The following is a 22,859-nucleotide window of genomic DNA, read 5'->3' as shown; positions in this document are numbered from 1 at the left end:
AATAATGTCCCTCGTCTTGGTTTCCATCGGACATTTATTTAGGTAACACAGACTTGAAAAGTGCTATCTGAATGCACTGCCGCAGCTATTGTTGTGGCAGTGGAAAGTAAATAATTTAGTAGGAAACGGTGGTTGTTTTTGAAAGTGAACATTAAAACTCATTGCTCAGGTTATATAAAATATATTTTAGTGTATTTTTTTAACCATTTTGTGAGTCGGAGACTACAACGAGCAGTGTTGGACGATGGTAAGAGCGCTAACATTAGCTAGGTAGGTTGTTAACGTCATCGAGTTAGCTAGCTAGCCAGGCTTGCTAGCTCAGTAGCCAAAATATATCCATTTTTATCAAACTTGTATTGTATACTATTGTTGTGATTTACACGTCGAGAATAAGTCTCCATTATATTGTAGAATGTCTATATTATTTTCACGTAAATTAATACTGGCCTTCTGCTTACACGAACAGATGGCTTGCCGTAGCTTGCCTACTAGCGAGCTAGCAGCAACATATTTGCGCCTGAACAACATAGCCAGGCCTCACCTCTCTCGCAAGCTGGGCAGTCTGTTTTCCTTGGTAGCTAACGTGTCACCGGAATTTTAGGGCATATCTGTTTAGCAGTCTGAAGACTACTAAACGATTTCCGCCATTGACGTAGTTGACATGTCATCAAGTGTCCTGGTGTGCACACTTTACCTCCGCATTTGCTTGCTGTTGTTATTGTTGCAGCAATGCTTACACATTTTTAGAAAGCATATCACTCCTCTTTCATTTCGGTTTAACATTGTTTCCATGGTTACATGGAAGTGTGGAACTATGACAGGATTTTTCACCCATTGCTAAAGGTTTTCGTAACTATTGACATGGCGTTAACCATTTATATGCTTAGCCCTTTACCCGATTGTTGGGCAACAATCATTTGTGCACACGATTGTCAGTTGGCTCCCTTTCAGCATAAATACAACGTTTCATCCTAATTCTCCAATCCTTGTAGTTATACCTGCTACTGGCACCTTGCCTGATTGAACAGACAGCCAATGCAGAGAAGAGTAGAACAGTCAGCCAGCAGGGGTGGTTTAGGTTTCAGGGTGAAGGAAAACCCAGTCCAGTCAGCCATATTCCCCCTTCCACTGCAGAGGGGTTGGACTGGGTAGGACTGAATGAGTCCGTTCCTAAGGAGTAGCTACTGAAGGTCAGGCCCAGCTGTCATGTCCTGGTTATGGGCTGACGGGAGACCTGAGCACGTATCAGACACCAGGCCCAGCCTAAACACAGACAGCAGCGGACTATTTCACCACCTCGTCACAACGCAGTTTGCTGTGCTTCTGAATGACCATGGAAGGAGTATACAGTATATCAATAATTGATTGCTTGCTTGGTGTGTGTGTCTCAGGTCTCTAGGCAGGGTGCACTTCTGATCGCCACTTAGAACGGGGGTCCTCCAAAGCCCACCTGCCGTTCCGAGGAGAGGACTCCTCCCACCCTGTCTCTCTCGCCCCATCAGCTCGTCCTCTCTCACCTCCGACCCCCTATGGACGAGTGACTCCTGGCTTTCCCCCCCTACGAGAGATCCAGAACCCGAGTGAGCCCGTTGCAGCAGAGCAGAGAGAGGGAGCCAGGAGACCATGTCGTCCAACAGACCCCAGAACCCCCACGGCCTGAAGCAGATCGGTCTGGACCAGATCTGGGATGACCTGCGGGCAGGGATACAGCAGGTCTACACCAGGCAGAGCATGGCCAAGTCACGATACATGGAACTCTACACGTATCCTTGAGCACACAGCCCCTGGAGCCTGGCTCCTGAGCTGCATATGGAGTGGTGAGTGAATGGGACTGTCAGCATCCATGACTGACTGACGTGGGCCTATGTGTTTTGTGTGTGTGTGTGTGTGTGTGTGTGTGTGTGTATGTAAGTGTGAATTACTATCTAGGAGCAACAGATGGTTTGGGGTGTCTTGAGAAAAATTGTCAAGCTCAGGAGCAAAAATATGTATCTCCACAATGAGGCCTTCATTGCCTTTGTCATGTGCTAATGATGATTATACAATTAAAATGAATATGATTGAACCTAAAACCATAAACTGGTGTGGATAACTACCTTGCAAATTGCACCACACCCAGTGTTGTGCCCTGTTGTTGTGCGCTTAACGACGGCCCCTCCAGACATGTTTATAACTACTGTACCAGCGTGCACCAGTCCAACCAGGCCCGCGGGGCGGGGCCTGCACCCTCCAAGCCTTCCAAGAAGGCCCCCACCCCTGGAGGGGCTCAGTTTGTGGGTCTGGAGCTCTACAAGAGACTCAAGGAGTTCCTCAAGAACTACCTGACCAATCTGCTCAAGGTACTGAAGAGTTACTTCCTGTTTGAACTGAGACAGGACTGTTAGTGGGTCAATGTGTGAGGGATTTAACAAGTGAGGGATTTAATAAGTGGGTGATTGAGGCAATGACTGAACAAGGATGCTGATTCAACACTAACATTTGGTTCTCTCTTCCACCTATCCTTCCTGCTATCTGGCTCTGCTGCGACTCGCATTCCTCTCTTCCCATCCCTCTTCTCTCCTCTGGTCCTTGACCTCCTCAGGACGGGGAGGACCTGATGGATGAGAGCGTGTTGAAGTTCTACACCCAGCAGTGGGAAGACTACCGGTTCTCTAGTAAAGTGCTCAACGGTATCTGTGCCTACCTCAACCGCCACTGGGTCCGCCGCGAGTGTGACGAGGGACGCAAAGGGATCTACGAAATCTACTCAGTACGGCTGACCCATCACACACACACACTATTCTGAAATAATAGCACACAAAGCATACCCTGTTGTTGGAGCCAGTTGAAGTTGTTCTGATTATTTGTAAATAATGTTTTTTTTCACATAGTGGTTATTTATATTAGCTTATCGTCAAAAGGCTTAAACATATTGGGCTATGATGGGCAGTAGATCTTTCTGTTTATAAAATATATTTTATAACCTCTAATCCTAATTGCTTTTATTGCTTGTATCCTCACCCTTTTCCTCTGCTCTACAGCTTGCCCTGGTGACGTGGAGGGAATGCCTTTTTAGACCTTTGAACAAACAAGTAAGCACCTCTCATACAGACTGCGATAGGAAATATGAATCACTGTAAATCAATTGTGAGCAGATTTCGATATCTCCATAAAGTATTGTTGGCGGCCTAAAATCCCTGCGTAGCGCGTAGTTCCCTCATTTGTCTGAAACGTTGATACACGTACACACATTTTGACCTTTCGTCCGTCTCCCAAGGTCACAAACGCTGTGTTGAAGCTCATAGAGAAGGAGCGTAACGGAGAGACCATCAACACCAGACTCATCAGTGGAGTCGTGCAGTCCTACGGTACCAACTCAGACGTTCTGCCTCAGTTGATTTGAGATTGTTCAGTCAGATCACCAGCATGTATACTGAGGTGTGTGTGTGTGTGTGTGTGTGGTGTGTGTGTGCGTGCCGATGCGTCTCTTGTCTGCAGTGGAGTTGGGGCTGAACGAGGACGATGCCTTCGCCAAAGGCCCCACGCTGTCCGTCTATAAGGAGTACTTTGAGAGCCAGTTCCTGGCCGACACGGAGCGCTTCTACACCAGAGAGAGCACTGAGTTTCTCCAGCAGAACCCCGTTACTGAGTACATGAAGAAGGTGGGTCAGGGGCCTTGTAGTGTGTGTGTGTGTGTGTGTGCGCTGTTCCTTCACCTTCACCCTCTGACCTGCATCAGAACCACAGCTGTGTCTGTGAGTCCAGGTCTGTATGGGCCTTGTGGAAGTAGCTTTATAAATTGAGGCTTAATGTCTCATGTGGTTTAACATTCTGTGTGTGTGTGTGTCCAGGCCGAGGCTCGTCTCCTGGAGGAGCAGAGGCGTGTGCAGGTCTACCTCCACGAGAGCACGCAAGACGAGCTGGCTCGCAAGTGTGAGCAGGTCCTCATCGAGAAGCACCTGGAGATCTTCCACACGGAGTTCCAGAACCTTCTGGACGCAGATAAAAACGAGGGTAGGGACAGGAAGGGAGGTGTGGGGAGGGATGCATGGTTTGTCTTTATCCTGTCTCTCTCCCTCCCCTCCTGCTTTCTCTATTCCCTCCCTCCCTCTTGCTTTCTCTCTCCTTCTCTCGCTCTCCTCCCACCATCGCTTGTCAATCTCTCCCTTTTATCATCTCCCTCTGTAATTCTTGTCTCCTTCTCATCCTCTGCCGTTCTCCTCTCCACCACCTCTTCTCTCCCCTGTTCCTGTCTCGTCAGACCTCGGTCGAATGTACAACCTGGTGTCGCGCATCACGGACGGCCTAGGGGAGCTGAAGAAGCTTCTGGAAACGCACATCTACAACCAAGGCCTGGCTGCTATAGAGAAGTGTGGAGAAGCCGCTCTGAACGTAAGCCCTTAGCTCAGCGGCAGAGTGTTTGACTGCCGATCGAGAGGTCGTGGGTTCCAATTACCCCTGTGCATTGCTTTATTTTAAGCGCAACATACGTTACACTTCTCTTTCATGACACACTTAGTTCTCTTTCTTTACCTGTACTCTGTCTCGGCTGCTCTCTGCGGAATGTTCTAGAAACGATGCTATTGTTTCCTTCTGACCTTCTTCTTCTGTGGTTCTGTGCAGGATCCCAAGATGTACGTCCAGACCATCCTGGATGTTCACAAGAAATACAACGCCCTTGTCATGTCTGCCTTCAACAACGACGCTGGTTTTGTCGCTGCTCTGGACAAGGTGAGGCGTGTGCGCGCGCGTGGATTAGGGATGCTTATTTTGCAACAAAGAAATTGACCGATAAACGAAGCACGTTAACAACCAATAACCGAAGATAATACATTTAGAGTGTGTGACCCATTAAAAAACTAAAATAATACAACTAATATTTGTTTGGCCCACAAGGGGTTTATTTTTAAATAGCAGCATAAACAACAACAGAACAAGACGGATGAACAAAACGAAAACACATTGAATGCGAGACCGCCGAGAGCGCTGGCTGTAGCCGACCTATGCGATTTGCGGCTATAACAACATGGAAGTTAAACTTGAGTTATTTTGCTGCTGCTCAACAATGAGAACAAAGATTGCCAAAGTATCAGAACGTTGCAAAAATGTTGTCGCTAGTCGTGAGATTTTGTCGCTAGGCGCTAGATTTTTCAATAGGGAAGATGAAATGTTGCTAAATCTAGCGACATTGTCGCTAAATTGGCAACAATGTTTAACCGATAGTGTTAACCGGTAAATATACGTATTGTCGGTTAACTGTTACACAGTTAATTATGTGCATCCCTAGTGTGGATGCTGCCCTATATCTTAGAACGACGACTTCATCAGAAAGTTCTATGAACTGGGCCACCACCAGTATTACCAAGACAATGGCTTGTATCATTCAGCAGCTCTCTCTCTCTCTCTCTACAGGCTTGCGGTCGTTTCATCAACAACAATGCTGTGACCAAGATGGTGCAGTCCTCCAGCAAGTCTCCAGAGCTGCTGGCCAGATACTGTGACTCGCTGCTGAAGAAGAGGTCTGTCTCTCTCTGTCCCTGTTCGGTCACGTTTGTCCAGTATTGCTCTCACAACACGGGTAGTTCATGTTGCAGTGCTGCCTGAGAGGGTACATACTGACTCTCTCTCCCTCTCTCTCTCCCCAGCTCTAAGAACCCAGAGGAGGCTGAATTGGAGGACACTCTCAACCAAGTGGTGAGTTGTGACTCCGGCTGTTGACAGCTGCATCTTATTTATTACATCCAGCAGTCCTTCTCAAAGTTCTAGAGTCCTCCCTTCAGACCCTCTCACCATTCTAGAGTCCTCCCTTCAGACCCTCTCACCATTCTAGAGTCCTCCCTTCAGACCCTCTCACCGTTCTAGACCCCTCCCTCTTGAGTCCTCATCGTTCTTCACTCCTCCCCTCAGATGGTGGTCTTCAAGTACATTGAGGACAAGGACGTGTTCCAGAAGTTCTATGCCAAGATGCTTGCCAAGCGGTTAGTCCACCAGAACAGTGCCAGTGACGATGCCGAGGCCAGCATGATTTCCAAACTAAAGGTACGTCTGAACGATAATGCAGATCTATCTTCGTAGATGATTATGTATACTATAGATAATATCTAAATATAGCTATATGATATATAGCTTTATAGCTAATATGTTGTGCATTTCCTTTGGCACCATTTTGTTCAGTAATCCATTTGTTCTTCCGCCCAACAGCAAGCCTGTGGCTTCGAGTACACGTCCAAGCTCCAGAGAATGTTCCAGGACATAGGAGTCAGCAAAGACCTGAACGAGCAGTTCAAGAAGCACCTCACCAACTCTGAACCCCTGGACTGTGAGTAGCTCCCCTGACTGAGTCACCAGGGAGGGGAGGGGGGCTCATCACCCCAGAACCTGCTGGAACCAGACTCTAACCCTGAGTGCATGTGTGTGTGTGTCACAGTGGACTTCAGTATCCAGGTGCTCAGCTCAGGGTCCTGGCCGTTCCAGCAGTCCTGTACGTTCGCCCTGCCCTCTGAGGTTAGAGGTCACACCAGTACCTTCTCTTACCCCCCCAAACACACAATATACAAAGAACCAACACACACACAATACAATGAACAAAAAATCTGGATCATTCTGATATGGATCTTCCCATCCGTCACCCCTCCTCATCCATATCCCTCTTCCTCTCCTCCTGTCTCCAGTTGGAGCGGAGCTACCAGAGGTTCACAGCCTTCTATGCCAGCAGACACAGCGGCCGCAAGCTCACCTGGCTCTACCACCTGTCCAAAGGAGAGCTGGTCACCAACTGTTTCAAGAACAGATACACCTTGCAGGTACACGGCCCATCACTCTCAGACGATCCACCAGTTCTCCCACGCTCTGACCTGATCCACTCAGTTCCCCTGTTCTACCATGTTCTCCCACGCTCTGACCTGATCCACTCAGTTCCCCTGTTCTACCATGTTCTCCCACGCTCTGACCTGATCCACTCAGTTCCCCTGTTCCACCAGGTAACAGGGTTCCGTTGTGTTGCTGTTTGTCCCTCAGGCGTCCACGTTCCAGATGGCCATCCTGCTGCAGTACAACACCGAGGACCTGTACACCGTCCAGCAGCTCACTGACAGCACACAGATCAAAATAGTGAGTGACAGCCCGCGCTTCTACGCCGCACTTTCAACCTGCAACCTCTTGATCTGCAGTCACATGGTCCACCAGCTGTACTGATGGGATTGAAGCATTTTGTTGTGCCTGTGAGTGCTGACGGCATGGCTTTTTCCATCATCCAGGATATATTGGTGCAGGTTCTACAGATCCTGTTGAAGTCCAAACTACTGGTGAGTACATTGGATCTCAGGTATTGAGGTATTGGATACCTCAAGTCCTGAGACTGTTCAGTTTGTCCCAGGTCCTTCCACACTGGAGCACGGCTGAGCTGACTGCCTCTGACTGATGTTCAGATAACTATGATTCTAACTATTCTGATTCTGATTATGGCCTCTCACCGTGTGAGGTGGTAGTAGTAGTAGTAGTGGTAGTTGGCAGCTTGGCACTGCGCTATCACAACCTCTCTGTCGGGGTTTTCCATCTGACTCCGCCTCCTGACTCCTTCCTCCTCCAGGTGCTCGAGGATGAGAATGCCAACGTAGACGAGGTGGAGTTCAAACCGGACACCCTAATAAAGCTCTTCCTCGGATACAAGAAGTGAGTGAGCAGACACGGCCGCTGCAGTCAACTAGAGGAGGAGTTACACCCATGACCCACAGTAGCTGGAACAACTAGCTTTAGCTACGTTTACTTACAAACTGTAGTTCTGTAGACAAACTGTAGCTTTGAGAAATTCGACAACGTCTGGTTGGTGTTGTCGGCCTCAAACAAGCCTTCGGAGTCCATGTAACGCTCCCTATGTTGTGGTTACTGTGGTAGTTTAGTGACCTTGGTTGATTTTGTGTGTTTGCAGCAAGAAACTGCGGGTGAATATCAACGTGCCAATGAAGACGGAGCAGAAACAGGAACAGGAAACGACTCACAAGAACATTGAGGAGGACAGGAAGTTGTTAATACAGGTACTGCTCTCCCCCCCGGCGGTACCCTTCCTGTGATGTCCGACGTTACGTCCTGTGTTGCCAGGGCATGCTTGGAGACTATGCAGACCCGCAAATTTTTTTTTCATCAACTACAATCTTACCCATCAACTCTCTTTCGACCTGTGTCACCGTGTGTTACGACCGCTCTCAAGCCTGGTCTGTGTGGAGACCATTTCTGTTGATGGGTGAAAAATGAAGTCTTGCACATCGGTCACCTCCCCATCATCTCTCCTGTAACCCCGCCCCTCTCTGCAGGCTGCTATCGTGAGGATCATGAAGATGAGGAAGGTGCTGAAACACCAGCAGCTCCTGGCTGAGGTCCTCAACCAGCTCTCCTCCAGGTTCAAACCTCGTGTCCCCGTCATCAAGGTACCACAACACAGCAGACCCCACAGCACCCCACAGCAGACCACCGCAGACCCCAGTACACCACCCCAGTACACCACCCCAGTACACCACCCCAGTACACCACCCCCAGTACACCACCCCCAGTACACCACCCCCAGTACACCACCCCCAGTACACCACCCCAGTACACCACCCCCAGTACACCACCCCCAGTACACCACCCCCAGTACACCACCCCCAGTACACCACCCCCAGTACACCACCCCCAGTACACCACCCCAGTACACGACCCCACAGCACCCCACAGCAGACCACCGCAGACCCCAGTACACGACCCCACAGCACCCCACAGCAGACCACCGCAGACCCCAGTACACGACCCCACAGCACCCCACAGCAGACCCCACAGCAGACCACCGCAGACCCCACAGCACCCCACAGCAGACCCCACAGCAGACCCCACAGCAGACCACCGCAGACCCCACAGCAGACCACCGCAGACCCCACAGCAGACCACCGCAGACCCCACAGCAGACCACCGCAGACCCCACAGCAGACCACCGCAGACCCCACAGCAGACCACCGCAGACCCCACAGCAGACCACCGCAGACCCCACAGCAGACCACCGCAGACCCCAGTACACCATCCCAGTACACCACCCCAGTACACCACCCCAGTACACCACCCCAGTACACCACCCCCAGTACACCACCCCAGTACACCACCCCAGTACACCACCCCCAGTACACCACCCCCAGTACACCACCCCAGTACACCACCCCAGTACACCACCCCCAGTACACCACCCCCAGTACACCACCGCCAGTACACGACCCCAGTACACCACCCCAGTACACCACCCCAGTACACCACCCCAGTAGACCACCGTAGATCAACCCATACCATATTACGCTGGAGTCTGAATCAGAGCCTCTCATTATAACCACTAAAGAACTCATTATCAGCTTCCGCCAAGCTGTAAAAAAAAAAAACCCATCCTTTTGTTTGTTTGTGTCTTTCAGAAATGTATCGACATCCTGATTGAGAAGGAGTATCTGGAGCGTGTAGACGGGGAGAAAGACACCTACAGCTACCTGGCTTAAAACAAATGACATCTTTAACCTTCTTCTCCACCCCACTCCATTTTTCTTGTCTTTTTTTTTTTCGTTTTCCGTTAAGATGTCTCTTGAGTCAAACATCATTCCTTTTGACATTTGACCGATGTTGTCGGGAGCGCAAACGCCGGAGGGGGAACACACGCTCGCAAACAGAGAGAGACAAAGGAGTCCTGGGTATCGAAATTGAGATGGTTTGCTGAGCTGGATTTCCCTTTTAAATCTTGGAGAACGAGGATTGGCTGCTTGTCGCTAGTGTCGGAAGATCCCATCGGAATCGCTCAGGATTGACAAGATAACATTTTGATATGTAAATATGGACAGTCAGAGACCTCAAACGTTCACCTTTACCTTGCAAAAGTTAAAACATGACAGAAAAAAAGCCCCAATCTAAAGAACGCACACGCACAGAGTACTGGTTGCATGCTACTGCCTATCTGCATTTAAAGCATAAAGACATCAGTTTATGATGATATGAAGCTAGCTGCTGTTTCACCTGGCAGTAGCACCATAAAGAAGGTTATGTTATATTCAAAATATTAAAAAAACGAGAATGAGGAAGGCGATTTTAGCTGCACTGACAGAGAGCAAATCTGTGTGTTTGAATAAAGGCCTGTAGAAGAAAGTGTAATCTGCATCATTATTTGCTTCCAGAAAAAAAAAAACATTTGTATAGTGTGCTTCACCTTTTTTTAAATGTGTGGTAAATAAAAATTAAAGGTTTCTGTATGCTCTTTGATTGTCTTCATTTTATTAGAGGGAAGTTACCTCATTACCCGATGTCCTGTTCTGTCCAGATATAGGCGGGGTTAGTAATCATTCGAGGTTGACTGCTTTCGTGAGTGACAGGTGTGCAATCATACCTGGTAGACGATTTTTGAAACAGGTAAACCGCTCACTGTGGCAGCAAGTGGTCTGATAAGTGATGGAACCCTCGGTTGAAAACAGCGGATCGGGAGTGCAAGTGAAAGACGGCCTCGCGGAGAAATGTCAAAAATTATTTCTCGAATTCCTGGAAGAGTTAAGTTGTCGAAAATGGTTAAACGGGGAACTCTAGATCATTAAACAACCTTCCGTAGCCTAACCAGTGCTCGGAACAGCAGAAGTTTACACACCTCATATCTTTCGCACAGGTTTCAGAATCCAAACGGGGAGATTCTGTATTTACCTGATGCTGAGGAGCTGATTCGGCCTGAGAGGAACACGCTGGTCGTTAACTTCACCAACATCGAGCACTTCAACCAACAGCTGGCCACCACCATTCAGGAGGATTATTATCGGTTAGTATGATTAGGTCTAGTGTTTAAACGATATCCTGGCCCTAGATTTATGGGTATCTGATATTTCATTTAACCACAGCCTGCCCTATTGCATTTGCAATTTGCCATCAATTTGTTGGGGGGATTAGTGTCTACAACGGGTTATATCTGAAGCTGACCACAATGATTCCCGGGTTGAATATGCTTTTATTATTTATCACGTTGAAAGGATCACCTTTTAACGTATTTTATTCCCCAGAGTTTATCCATACCTGTGCAGAGCCGTACGCCATTTTGCCCGAGATCATGGCAACATCCCACCCAGCAAAGAGTTCTATGTGGCCTTCTCAGATTTCCCCACCAAACAGAAGTAGGGTCTACAGTATTGCACTCAGCCCACTGTTATTGTTAGCGCTATTTGTCAGTAATGCAGTATTATTGTGTAGGCTACGAAGTTGTCAGTTCAGGTGTGCGCATAGTAGCATGATGAGGTCGACCTCTAAAGGTCTCCTCATCCTCCTCTCCTTACCGCTTTCACTCAGGATCCGAGAGCTCTCCACGGCACGTATCGGAACCCTCCTCCGGATTAGCGGTCAGGTGGTGCGCACCCACCCGGTCCACCCTGAGCTGGTGAGCGGTACTTTCCTGTGTCTGGACTGCCAGTCAGTCGTCAAAGACGTGGAGCAGCAGTTCAAGTATACGCAACCGTCAATCTGCAAGAACCCCGTTTGCTCCAACCGCATGAGGTTTATGTTGGACACAAACAAGTCTCGGTTTGTGGACTTCCAGAAGGTACATTTATGTTGTACTTTTTTACGTTTATTCATTTAGCAGATGTTTTATCTGTAACTAGCATTCATTGTACATCCATACATATCTAAAGTGACATACAAATGGACAGTGCATAGAGAATACCACAGAAGATCAAGGATCAGAAGTGCATAGTTCTAACAGTATTGATAGCAGAACTATGCACTACTGGACTAAGACCTTTGCACAACACTGTACATTGTACCCCTTTTTATATGGTGCCCCCACCCGCCCCCTCCTGTCCCTCCTACCCCCACCCGCCCCCTCCTATCCCCACCTGCCCCCTCCTGTCCCTCCTACCCCCACCCGCCCCCTCCTGTCCCCACCCGCCCCCTCCTGTCCCTCCTACTCCCACACGCCCCCTCCTGCCCCACCTGCCCCCAGGTGCGTATCCAGGAGACCCAGGCGGAGCTGCCCCGGGGCAGCATCCCCCGCAGTGTGGAGGTGGTCCTGAGGGCCGAGGCCGTGGAGAGCGCCCAGGCCGGAGACCGCTGTGACTTCACAGGCGCGCTCATCGTAGTCCCTGACGTCTCTGTTCTCGCCATCGCAGGTTACAAGTCAACGTTTACAACTTTTAGTTTCTCCCAGGTCGCCGCATAGCGCTCATTGTTTCAGTGATGATGTGTTTGCACCTGTGTAATTGTGTCAGGTCAGAGATCGTCTGGCCGGATGGAGTAATCCATTCTTGAGAATTCAAATAGGCCAACTGAATAGATATACGGTGCACATGTAGAATCTTTGTCCTGTCCACACATTTGACGTCCACCAGTAACAGCCCAGTAGCCTATGTAAGCAAATAAGTGACATAATGTTTTGAATTTTAAAAGGCATTGAGTACTTAATATTGAAATTTAAACACCAGCAAATGTGTTGGTTGGAATTTACCTCTTTAAAATTGAAATATTAATTTATTTCAAGGTTTAAAAAATCAGATTCCAAAATTCAAGGATCAGAAATTCAGGTTGCTCAAAATCAACAGTAAAATTCATATCCCAAAAATATAAAAATAAATACATTCGAAGGGTGAAATTCAGATCCCTAAAATTCAAACCAAAAATATTGCAACATCCTGGATACCCTCGACCGGACCTCTCCTCAGACCCCAGGCTGTGATTGTATGACTGATCTGCATGTATGACTGCCTGCAGCTACACCTGGATGAGAGGGGCCTGAGGAGAGAGGTCTGCAGTTTTTTTACAATTAAATAAATTCATATTTCAAAGAGGTGAATTCAAAACCAACAAATTCAGTGGCGTTAACATTTTAATATCAAGTATTCAATGCCTTTTGAAATTCAAAACATGATGTCACTGATTTGTTTCCACAGGCCAGGCCCTACCCTGCTCTTGGTGTGTGAGATAAACCATGTCCTTCTTCCGGTCTTCCCAGGCACCAGGTCCGAGACCAGCAGCAGAGTGACCGGGAGGGAGGGCTTTCAGGCGGAGGGCATCCAGGGTCTGAAGGCTCTGGGGGTCCGCGATCTGTCCTACAAACTGGCCTTCCTGGCCTGCTACGTGGCCCCCACCAACCCCAGGGTCTGTCCATGGTTCCCTCATTCAGGACCCCAGCCCACAGCTCATATTAAGCCCATGAGTCCACATTATAATCAGAATCAAAAAGGGTTTTAATCGCCATGAAAGTTTGCACAGACAAGGAATTTACTTTGGCAGGACATACACATTATATTTATTCATTCAGCTTTTATCCAAAATGATGTGCAAATCCTGCATACAATACAAGTACAACAGGTTATCAGGTGCTCAAAGTGCACAGTTCTAACAGTATTGCAGTGGTTGGTGCCAGCCACCGAACAGAAACAGCGTGTTTGTTTTGGTGAGATGCAGTTATGAAGTCGGTGTAAGGCTGTGACCTCTGACCCCATGACCTCTGACCCCATGACCCAGTTCGGGGGGAAGGAGCTGCGGCAGGAGGACCAGACGGCGGAGAGCGTCAAGAACCAGATGACGGTCCAGGAGTGGGAGAAGGTGTTTGAGATGAGCCAGGACAAGAACCTCTACCACAACATCTGCAGCAGCCTCTTCCCCACCATCCACGGTCAGCCTCCCCCAGCCTCCCCCAAACCACCCCCAGCCTCTGTCTTAGTTTTATCACTGTTAATGAAACATGTATGTTGGGAGGGTTTTGAAGCTCCTCCTCCTCATGGCGTGTTTGTGTGTGCGTGTGTGCGCGCGACTCCAGGTAACGACGAGATCAAGCGCGGCATCCTCCTGATGCTGTTCGGCGGCGTCGGCAAGACGACCATGGAGGGCACGTCTCTGAGGGGGGACATTAACGTGTGCATCGTGGGAGACCCCAGCACCTCCAAGAGCCAGTTCCTCAAGTACTGCTCCGCCCACAGGACACGCACACCTCCATACAGACACATTCATATTGTAAACGCAGGTACATACATATTGTATATACCTGTGAAGATGGAAGGTGTGTGTGTGTGTGCCCCCCAGGCACGTGGAGGACTTTGCCCCCCGGGCGGTGTACACCAGTGGGAAGGGCAGCAGTGCCGCTGGGCTGACGGCTGCTGTGGTCAGAGACGAGGAGTCCCACGAGTTTGTCATCGAGGCGGGAGCCCTCATGCTGGCGGACAACGTAAGACGGTCACTGACCTGCAGGCTGGCCTTGGTGCTCAATGCTACATGTTTGTCCTGTGTTTAGTTCCCACTTCATGTATTCGATATAAAAGAACAAGGTTCAGCTGGTCACCACATGGAAAATTATTTTTGTACTGCTACTGTATACAAAAAATACTATATATTTTCTATTCTACTTTATAAGTAGAACTGAGACTCTATCTAGGAATGATTTGGGTCTGACACCGTGTGTGTGTGTGTGTGTGTGTGTGTGTGTGTGTGTGTGTGTGTGTACCCTTCATCTCAGGGAGTGTGTTGTATAGATGAGTTTGATAAGATGGATCTGAAGGACCAGGTGGCGATTCATGAAGCGATGGAGCAGCAGACCATCTCCATCACCAAGGCTGGAGTGAAGGTACTGTGTACACACACACACACACACACACACTTTCCATACATGCACCCTCAAATAGCTACAGTCTTATTTATTCCCTGCAATTGTTCTGTCGCTTGACATTATACTGTGACTGTTCTAAAGCTTGTTTCCCTGTGTGTGAACCTCACCTGTGCGTTGCCAGGCAACGCTGAATGCCCGCACCTCCATCCTGGCCGCTGCCAACCCTATCGACGGCAGGTACAACCGCTCCAAGTCCCTCAAACAGAACGTCAACATGTCTGCCCCCATCATGTCCCGCTTTGATCTCTTCTTCATCCTGGTGGACGAGTGCAATGAGGTACTCTCGCTATTAGGGATGCTCATCTGTGTTCAGTGTTTCCCCTACCATTATATTAGGGGGGTGCCCCCCCCCCCCCCCCTGTAAGGTCAAGTTTGTCAAGTTTTATATATATATATATATATATATATATAGCGCCCGATCACAAAATACGTCATTTAAGGTTACCTTTACTATAGAACAGGTATATAGCTTGCTCTTTTATAAAACAAACTAAATGGCCTTATGTTATTTATCTTATTTACACGACGGCATGTCATTTCTGTCTCTACTATCGGTTAAACAGTGTTGCCAACTTGGCCACAATGTCCCTAGATTTAGCAACTTTTCACCTTCCTATTGAGGTAAATCAATGACTTAATGTTTGAATTTTTACAATGCTTTAACATTGAAATTGAAATATTAATGTAAAAATAAAATTTGTATCCAAAAATTCAAGGTTCGGAAATTCAGGTAGTTCAAATTCAAACAATAAGATTCAGAACCCTAAAAATTCCAACAAAAAAAACATTCAAGCTTCAGAAGTTCAAATGGAACAAAATTCAGGCTGCTCGAATTCAAAATGTTATTTCTGTCTTTTTTTAATTTTATTGTGTGTGTGTGTGTGTGTCCAGGTGACGGACTATGCCATCGCCCGACGCATCGTTGACCTCCACTGCAGGAACATCGAGTCGGTGCAGAGAGTGTACGCCACTGACGAGATCCAGAGATACATCCTGTTCGCTCGGCAGTTCCAGCCTAAGGTCAGGACCTCCAGCAACACACCACTTATGCCCTGCTAACTCACCCGCAGTGTTTCCAGGACAACTGAAAACGTTTGTGAGGGAATAGTTGTATTCACCTGGTTATGCATCACGCTGATCTGTAGAAAACTTGTCTACACAAACTTTTATTTGAGTTATTGTGTATGGATAAAAGAGGATCTTTGTGGACCTGTGTGTGTGTGTGTGTTTGACCTCTGACCCCCAGATTACCCATGAGGCCCAGGAGTTTGTGGTGGACCAGTACAAGCGTCTACGCCAGAGGGACGCCGGGAGCTCCAAGTCATCCTGGCGAATCACAGTCCGCCAGCTGGAGAGCATGCTCAGACTGTCCGAAGCCATGGCGCGCCTCTACTGCTCCGACGAGGTGTCTCCCTCACACCCCCGCTTTCACCATCACTCCTGTTCAGACCGGTCGAAACCAGTTCATAGCTTTTGATAGAAAAGTTCTGATGGTTAGAAAACATCAGTTACTCTCCTCCTCAGGTGCACCCCAAGCATGTGAAGGAGGCGTTCCGTCTGTTGAACAAGTCCATCATCCGGGTGGACTCTCCCGACATCAGCTTTGACCAGGACCAGCCGGACTCACAGGACATCACTGGTCAGACACTGTGCTACCGGACACTTACAACTACCTCTGTGGTTCATAGCATAAAGTAGTGCACTCGCCTCTCTACACAGTGTTGGCTGTGTGTGTATATATATCTCTCGTATTGACTTGAAATACAATATATTCAGCCAACACTGTGTATAGAAATGAAATGTACTATATAGATATTGTTTTCTGTAGACTGCCCTTTCCCACCCTGAACGTGTTTAGATCACGACATGCTGGGGGCAGAGTCACAGGGAACCAATGGGACCAGTGGAACCGAGGGGACCAATGGTCACCCTGGAAAGGCTGTGGATGTAGACCAGCAGCCAATCCGGTCAGAGAAGAGCATTGCCGCCGCCCAACCGGCTTTCAAGATGACTTTCTCCGAGTACAGAAGAATCTCTAACCTCCTGGTCCTCCACATGCAGAAGTTTGAAGACTGTAAGACCCATCTGACAGACAGGATAGTCATGTCAAAGACACTTGTCATCAGATATCTCAGTAGAATCTCTTTCAAATGTTTTCATTAGAGCATATTGATATATGTGTATATAGACACGTGGGCATGTTCATAAAGTACACATAAGTGTATGTACCTCAGGAGAATCGTATCTGTCTCATAATCAAATGACCAAGGCATGGAAATCAGATTTTTTTTTAATGTATTGATTATTTAATTGAAGGGTTTGGGGTTAATTCATTTTAACTTGGTTTGTTTATGGCACAAAATTGACTTTGTAGAATATAATCATTCCCATCTGACTTCAACAAAGTAATGCCCGTGTGTCTGCATGGCAGTGGATGATGAGGGTTCTCTGAAGAAGAGCGAGCTGATCAACTGGTACCTGCAGGAGATGGAGGGAGAGATCGACACTGAGGCAGAGCTGATCGCCAAGAAGAGCCTGATTGAGAAGGTTCTTCACCGCCTCATCCACTACGTAGGTTCTCCCTCTCCTCTCAGGACGGAGCGCCAACAATGGATCAGAGAGGGTGGAGAAAAGCAGGAGGCAAACGAAAATCTTTGGAAACTTACAACTTTGTATAATTTATTTAGCCAGAATTTTTTTTCTTAAATAGATTTACAAATAGTGGTTGTTGTAAGTGCAGCAGATAATTAAGGGGTACAACAGTTTCAGAATGGTGTTCCTTTTTACAAGACTGCAACAAAAACTAATTCTGCAGGCAGGATTACTGTATTGTAAGGTTCTATATCAACGGTACATTCAGGTCTTTGCCATATATATATGCCATTAGCACAGTGTTGATACAAGTGTAACAATCACCATGGAGATGGTAACTGGCATTAACAGTGACTGAACATATGCTTAAATACTGGTTCCAGATACAACATTGAGAAAATCCTTTACATTGCAGGATCACATCATAATTGAGTTGACCAAGACAGGCCTGAAGAAGGTTGGGGCAGAGGGGGAGGAGCCTAGGACAGAAGAGGACCCCATACTAGTGGTCAACCCCAACTACATGCTGGATGACTAGTACTGACTTCTGTCTCCCGTCTTGCTGTGCTGCTATTGGTGTGTGCTGTCTCCTCCGGGAAAGTACATATGCCTTTTGTTAATGGCATTGTTTTGAAATTAAACGTAAATGTAAAAAAGGCATGCGGTATTTATGTGAACAGTTTGAAACGTGTTTGTATTGTATACCATTCTAATACAATTTAATAAATTATTTTTGCAGTATTTTGACAGTGAAAGTGTGTCACTAGATGGCGCCCTTTTTACTGTCATCGCGTCACTGACGCTGAGGTTCAGATCTATGTCACTGGGACTACTTGGGGACAGTTCCGGGGGCAAAAGGTTTCAGGCTGAGCACGAGCCCTTGCGTGACAACTCAGTTGTGCGTGCCTTTCTTATTTAGAACCATTTGTTGTATCTAATGATGGTACATTTTGAGAAGGCAAAATGTAGCTTATTTCTCCCCTATTCTTAGAAAATTAATCAAACCAAATTTAGTCAATATAGTCGCAACTCGGCCATTTATTGATTGCATGTAACTAGACGTAGCTCAAATGTTAATATTTTAATTCTATTAACAATTTAACTGTAAGATTAAATCATATTAACAATAAAATGCGCAAATTACATTGATTTTGATATTTTACACTAAAATATCTATAGGCTACTTACTGTTTCATAACTATGAAACATTTTGCCTCTGAAACAGGATGTAATGCATGCAAAACTGCATAAATAATAATACGTTTATTGATTACAATTTCACACCTTACGGACAGCATTAGTTGTTCTATTTCACATTAGGCGATGATTACAGCAATGGCATTTAATTGACATTGTGTTTCGCCATTCAGCCAGTTCTGAAACTAAAACAAATTAGCAACTCACCCAAAGCAGAACCCCTACAACTGGTTGGAAATATTTAATAAAAAATCCCATAAACCGTCATCCACAGTAAATGCTATCTGAACACGCAGTCTGTGTGCTCGGGGCTATGACCCCAAAAAAACGAATGAAGTCCAACCCCCCCCAAAAAAATGCGATTCTCCGCCCTTGTGTCCAATTGATTCACGGTATTTTCAAATTCGTTATATATATGCATCTAGTTCTAAATTAAAGCAAGTTATATTGTACGGAGACCGTTACACGAGAGCTCCTTCTTCCTCGCTCTAAAGCGTGCTACTGACAGAAGCGCGCCTAGCTCTGATGTGCGTGCGTGCCAAGAGAGTTGCGTGCGAAGGCCACATCAGGTCTTTGAGATGACTCCTCCGCCACCTGAACTATGAGGAAGTTAACGCCACCCAATCGGGTATATAACATGAACCACATCTTTGCCAAGAGGACCGCCGACCGATAAAAACATCTTGACAGAGCTTTGCTGAATCAAATGCGTTTGTTAAAGGTTTGGTCTTCAAGTCCAAACAGAAACAAAAGGCTAATTCATTTGAACTGGAATATTTAGAGCTGACTGCTCTTCTACTATTCATCCTATTAACAGAAACATTGGACAGCTTTTTGGTGAGTTATTAATCTTTTGATTTAATGCTTTATGTATGTGTAATTGTTCACGTTATAATGTGTTGTAGTGTCTCTTCAATTAGCGTGATTATCAGAGCGCTTACTACGCATGCCACTCTACTGTGCCATTGGTCGCTATATGTAAACAAAGGCAGACAGGTGCGGCGCGTGTATCGAGGAAATTATGATCCATAAAACGCTTTATCCGAGTTTTGTATTTATTCAAATTGTAAATTTCGTTTGTTTAAAATAATGTTTAAGCTGTTAACTATTGTTCAATTGATTATCATTGGTCCAAAATAACGTGCCTGTGGTTGAAATATATGACTGTGGCGTGCTAATATTACTTTTCAGAATTGTGACATTAATGGAGGTAACCTTTAGTAAGTCATATGATTTATTTACATAGATGATGATCCCACCGGGTGACTGCTTGTACGCCGGCAGGAAAAGAAGAAAACCGGTCCAGAAACAGTTGAGTATATTTATAGAGAGCCTGTGTGTCTGTCTCTAACTTCTGTTTTATATTTAATAAATGAAAGCAGAGAAAGATTTTAGTTTGACAAATTGTTCTCAGGTCCAAATACACAGCCTACCTTTTATTTACTTCATTTGATAATATACGTGTGAATAAGTTATAAAGTGCTTTTCTGTTCATGTCTCTTTGTTGTAGAGTTTCTTGCAAATTAAACATTCAATTTCCTTGCTTTTAACGTGACATATTATAATTATTGTAATCGCATTCAACCGGTTTAATTATAATGATATACTATAATCAATAGCAAAATCAATTTGATCAATGTCTTATTGATTACACTCATTATTATTGTTCAATAATAGATTTTCCATAGTTCATCTAGCAGGAAATACCTATTGGCTTCCTGTACCAAACTATGACAACCTATTTCCAATACAGTCCACATATAGTACAACCATATTTATTTCCATAACTTTAGGGAGGTCATATTTGATTTATGGAATAATGGAAACATACTGTAACAAACTTAATTGCATTGGTTGACTACTGACTTAATATGTGAACATATTAAAATTACAATATCCAAGCTAACAGTTAAACTCCTAAAATTATTCAGCATTTAACTACAGCTTTATTCATATGCTTGACCATATTGTTTTGAGAAATGTTGGTCCTACATGAAATAAACTGAACAGACATTTGCAAACACAATTCCTCAAAATGTATATATTTATAATTGATTTGTTATTTCTTTGATTTTCAAAGCAATTGTTGGGTTAGGGACAAAACTGAAACATGAAAGGTCACCATCACATGCATTGAAAACTCACTTTGTGAAGACTTTTCTTAGAAAGAAAAAAGATTTTGTTAAGGTCAGGTTTAGGGTCAGACAGAACATGTAGGCACGTCATAAAACAGTGGGCTTTCTTAGGTTCTCATTCTGTTTCCGATTCTGCTTGCGATCTCTTTGGTGTGGCAGGAAACCCACGTCGTCGAGCCAGAAGACCAACCCGTCTAAGCGTCACAGGGACCGCCTGAACGCCGAGCTGGACCGCCTGGCCAGCCTGCTGCCCTTCTCTCCAGAGGTCATCTCCAAGCTGGACAAGCTCTCCGTGCTGCGCCTCAGTGTGTCCTACCTGCGGGTCAAGAGCTTCTTCCAAGGTAGGGGCACCCTCTCACTGTGTGTGTGTGTGTGTGTTTGTCTGTTTGTTTGTGTGTGTGTTTGTATATGTGAGTACTGGTGAGAAAACAAGCAGGCTTGCTTACCCCCCTCAGATGAGAGCGGTGTACGTTCGTGTACGGGACAGTTTAGTGCCATCGCGTGGCGCGTTTAGACGTCACCGCTGAGCTCTCTTTAGTCACCATGAACTGCATTCATTTGACACAAAAATTCTTATACAGTTTGAGACATACTGGGAAAGGTGAGCCTAAAAGTATCTATTTCTTCCATTTAAAAACTTGTTTTCCCTCACTGAGATCAAATTCAAGTATGTGCAATCACACTGATTGCATATTCCTCTATCCTGGCACAGTCATCTGCTATCCATGTACAGGTCCTTTGTTTCAACCTTGCCACTACTCAAGTGGTCCACTTCCGAGGCCTACATTATTGATGAGACAGATCAAACAAAGGAACTATTAATACCACAGCCGTACACAACTAAACGTAATATCTTTATACATTGGGTAATATACTGTATCTTTTTAATTTACAACTGTAGATTACATGATTTCATATAATCCCTATGTGTATATTGCAGCTGAATATCACTTCTACCAACCGATGTACATTCCTACCATGTACTAGATGTCAGACATTAAGTCAGGTTTTCAAGTTGTGATTTCACACTTAGATTTCTTAACGGGAATTCCAAATGATATGCTTGAGTGTAGAGCTGTGTGCCTGACCTATTTTAGCTGTAGCCATGTTAGCCTTGGTCCCTCAGTCTACATGTGATGGATAAACATGATGAAAGCTCCTGTTTTATTTTGAGAATCTCTCTCTTTCTCACACTCACTCACACTCACTCACACACACACTCACACACGCACACACAAACACTCACACACTCACACACACACACACACACACACTCACACACACACACACACACACACACACACACACACACACACACACACACACACACACACACACACACACACACACACACACTCACACACTCACACACACACACACACACACACACACACACACACACACACACACACACACACACACACACACACACATGCTCACAGTGGTCAGACTCATCTGGCTGTCCTTCTGTAGTGCTTCATTTTTGCTGTCATGTGCCCCCCCCCCCGGCCCCCTGACTGCTGTAATGAAAGATGCAAGGTCAAGGTAGGCTGGGGCTGCAGTTCACTGGGCTGATTACCTCGGTTTTGGATTCAGATCAGGCTGGAGGGAATTGTCCACTCGTCAGAGGATGTCAGAAGTGGGATTATTTATGTCGGTTGAGATGTCAGAGTTCAGCCGTGCCTTAAAACAGGACTCGCAGGCCAAACTCTCCCCCTGCTCTTTCTCACGGTCAACACCACGAAACCTCCCTTTAATCTGAGGACCTGTGGATGGTCTGGACCCCATTCTGTAGCCCTCCGTCCGACGCTTCGGAACTCTGTGCACCAGAACTGCATACTTGCATACTTGGCAATAAAGTTGTTTCTATTATACTCTGCTCTACTCTACTCTCCATGACAAAATTCCAGAGTCTCCTCCTTTTGTGGTCTATCAGCTACAGTTACATAAGGAACAATTGGGTCTCATTAGCGATCAGTGTGAAGTATTGTGGGCCGTCTCTGTGGCCTGGTCTGGCCCTGCATGAGCTGCACAGTGTCTTGCTTGAGTAATCCCCCATCAGTAATTGCATAGATTGGCCCCGCGTAACAAAGGATGGAAGTGAGTGACCCCCAGAGTCCAAACGCACCACCTCGGGTCTAGACGCCTAGCATGTCAGCCCAACAGGCTCTGGGCGCCAACCCAGCGCCTCGCCGGGCGGACGCCTTTGTTGTCCCAACACCATCGTTGGAGTGCCGTCCGTTGCAATTAAGCTCAAATTTGATCACCCTGCCCTGGTCTCTCTGTGTTCCCGTGTGATTTCATGACCTCCGACCCCCGGAGGGGAG

At 46.4% G+C, this 22,859-nt stretch overlaps 2 protein-coding genes across 4 annotated transcripts; both read left to right on the top strand.

Moving 5' to 3' along the window:
• Nucleotides 1–60: 60 nt before the first annotated feature.
• On the top strand, nucleotides 61–10,231 carry cul1a (cullin 1a). Of its 3 annotated transcripts, none has more exons than XM_067252631.1 (22): nucleotides 61–247; nucleotides 1,392–1,763; nucleotides 2,162–2,339; nucleotides 2,582–2,749; nucleotides 3,021–3,071; nucleotides 3,257–3,347; nucleotides 3,478–3,641; nucleotides 3,831–3,993; nucleotides 4,241–4,371; nucleotides 4,603–4,710; nucleotides 5,392–5,498; nucleotides 5,625–5,673; nucleotides 5,887–6,018; nucleotides 6,181–6,298; nucleotides 6,407–6,483; nucleotides 6,651–6,782; nucleotides 6,997–7,089; nucleotides 7,236–7,283; nucleotides 7,568–7,650; nucleotides 7,907–8,012; nucleotides 8,289–8,402; nucleotides 9,405–10,231. In XM_067252631.1, exons 2-22 carry the CDS (start codon nucleotides 1,624–1,626, stop codon nucleotides 9,483–9,485), a joined length of 2,334 nt encoding a protein of 777 aa, XP_067108732.1. In that variant the 5' UTR covers nucleotides 61–247; nucleotides 1,392–1,623; the 3' UTR covers nucleotides 9,486–10,231. The 3 variants fall into 3 exon arrangements, with proteins under 3 accessions (XP_067108732.1, XP_067108735.1, XP_067108733.1); XM_067252634.1 differs by having other exon boundaries at nucleotides 67–247; nucleotides 1,503–1,763; XM_067252632.1 differs by having other exon boundaries at nucleotides 67–270.
• Nucleotides 10,232–10,410: 179 nt separating this feature from the next.
• On the top strand, nucleotides 10,411–17,882 carry mcm6l (MCM6 minichromosome maintenance deficient 6, like). The gene is made up of 17 exons (XM_067252630.1): nucleotides 10,411–10,517; nucleotides 10,631–10,777; nucleotides 11,016–11,126; nucleotides 11,299–11,548; nucleotides 11,951–12,116; nucleotides 12,956–13,101; nucleotides 13,471–13,621; nucleotides 13,766–13,907; nucleotides 14,029–14,170; nucleotides 14,459–14,566; nucleotides 14,730–14,885; nucleotides 15,500–15,628; nucleotides 15,855–16,013; nucleotides 16,133–16,247; nucleotides 16,488–16,682; nucleotides 17,040–17,179; nucleotides 17,616–17,882. Exons 1-17 carry the CDS (start codon nucleotides 10,423–10,425, stop codon nucleotides 17,736–17,738), a joined length of 2,475 nt encoding a protein of 824 aa, XP_067108731.1. The 5' UTR covers nucleotides 10,411–10,422; the 3' UTR covers nucleotides 17,739–17,882.
• Nucleotides 17,883–22,859: the final 4,977 nt, after the last annotated feature.

Source organism: Osmerus mordax, chromosome 16 (genome assembly GCF_038355195.1).
Source record: "Osmerus mordax isolate fOsmMor3 chromosome 16, fOsmMor3.pri, whole genome shotgun sequence".
NCBI lineage: Eukaryota > Metazoa > Chordata > Actinopteri > Osmeriformes > Osmeridae > Osmerus > Osmerus mordax.
Note: the sequence above shows the minus strand (reverse complement) of the source record. Positions and strands in the feature narration are given on the sequence as shown.

Excerpts from the sequence above, each read along its gene's own strand:
- cul1a (XM_067252631.1), top strand. The coding sequence starts at position 1,624 with ATGTCGTCCAACAGACCCCAGAACCCCCACGGCCTGAAGCAGATCGGT. Across the intron at positions 7,090-7,235 it reads ACAGCACACAGATCAAAATA|GATATATTGGTGCAGGTTCT; the intron begins GTGAGTGACAGC and ends TCCATCATCCAG. Across the intron at positions 7,651-7,906 it reads CTCTTCCTCGGATACAAGAA|CAAGAAACTGCGGGTGAATA; the intron begins GTGAGTGAGCAG and ends GTGTGTTTGCAG.
- mcm6l (XM_067252630.1), top strand. The coding sequence starts at position 10,423 with ATGGAACCCTCGGTTGAAAACAGCGGATCGGGAGTGCAAGTGAAAGAC. Across the intron at positions 14,886-15,499 it reads TGGTGGACGAGTGCAATGAG|GTGACGGACTATGCCATCGC; the intron begins GTACTCTCGCTA and ends GTGTGTGTCCAG. Across the intron at positions 16,014-16,132 it reads GCCTCTACTGCTCCGACGAG|GTGCACCCCAAGCATGTGAA; the intron begins GTGTCTCCCTCA and ends TCTCCTCCTCAG.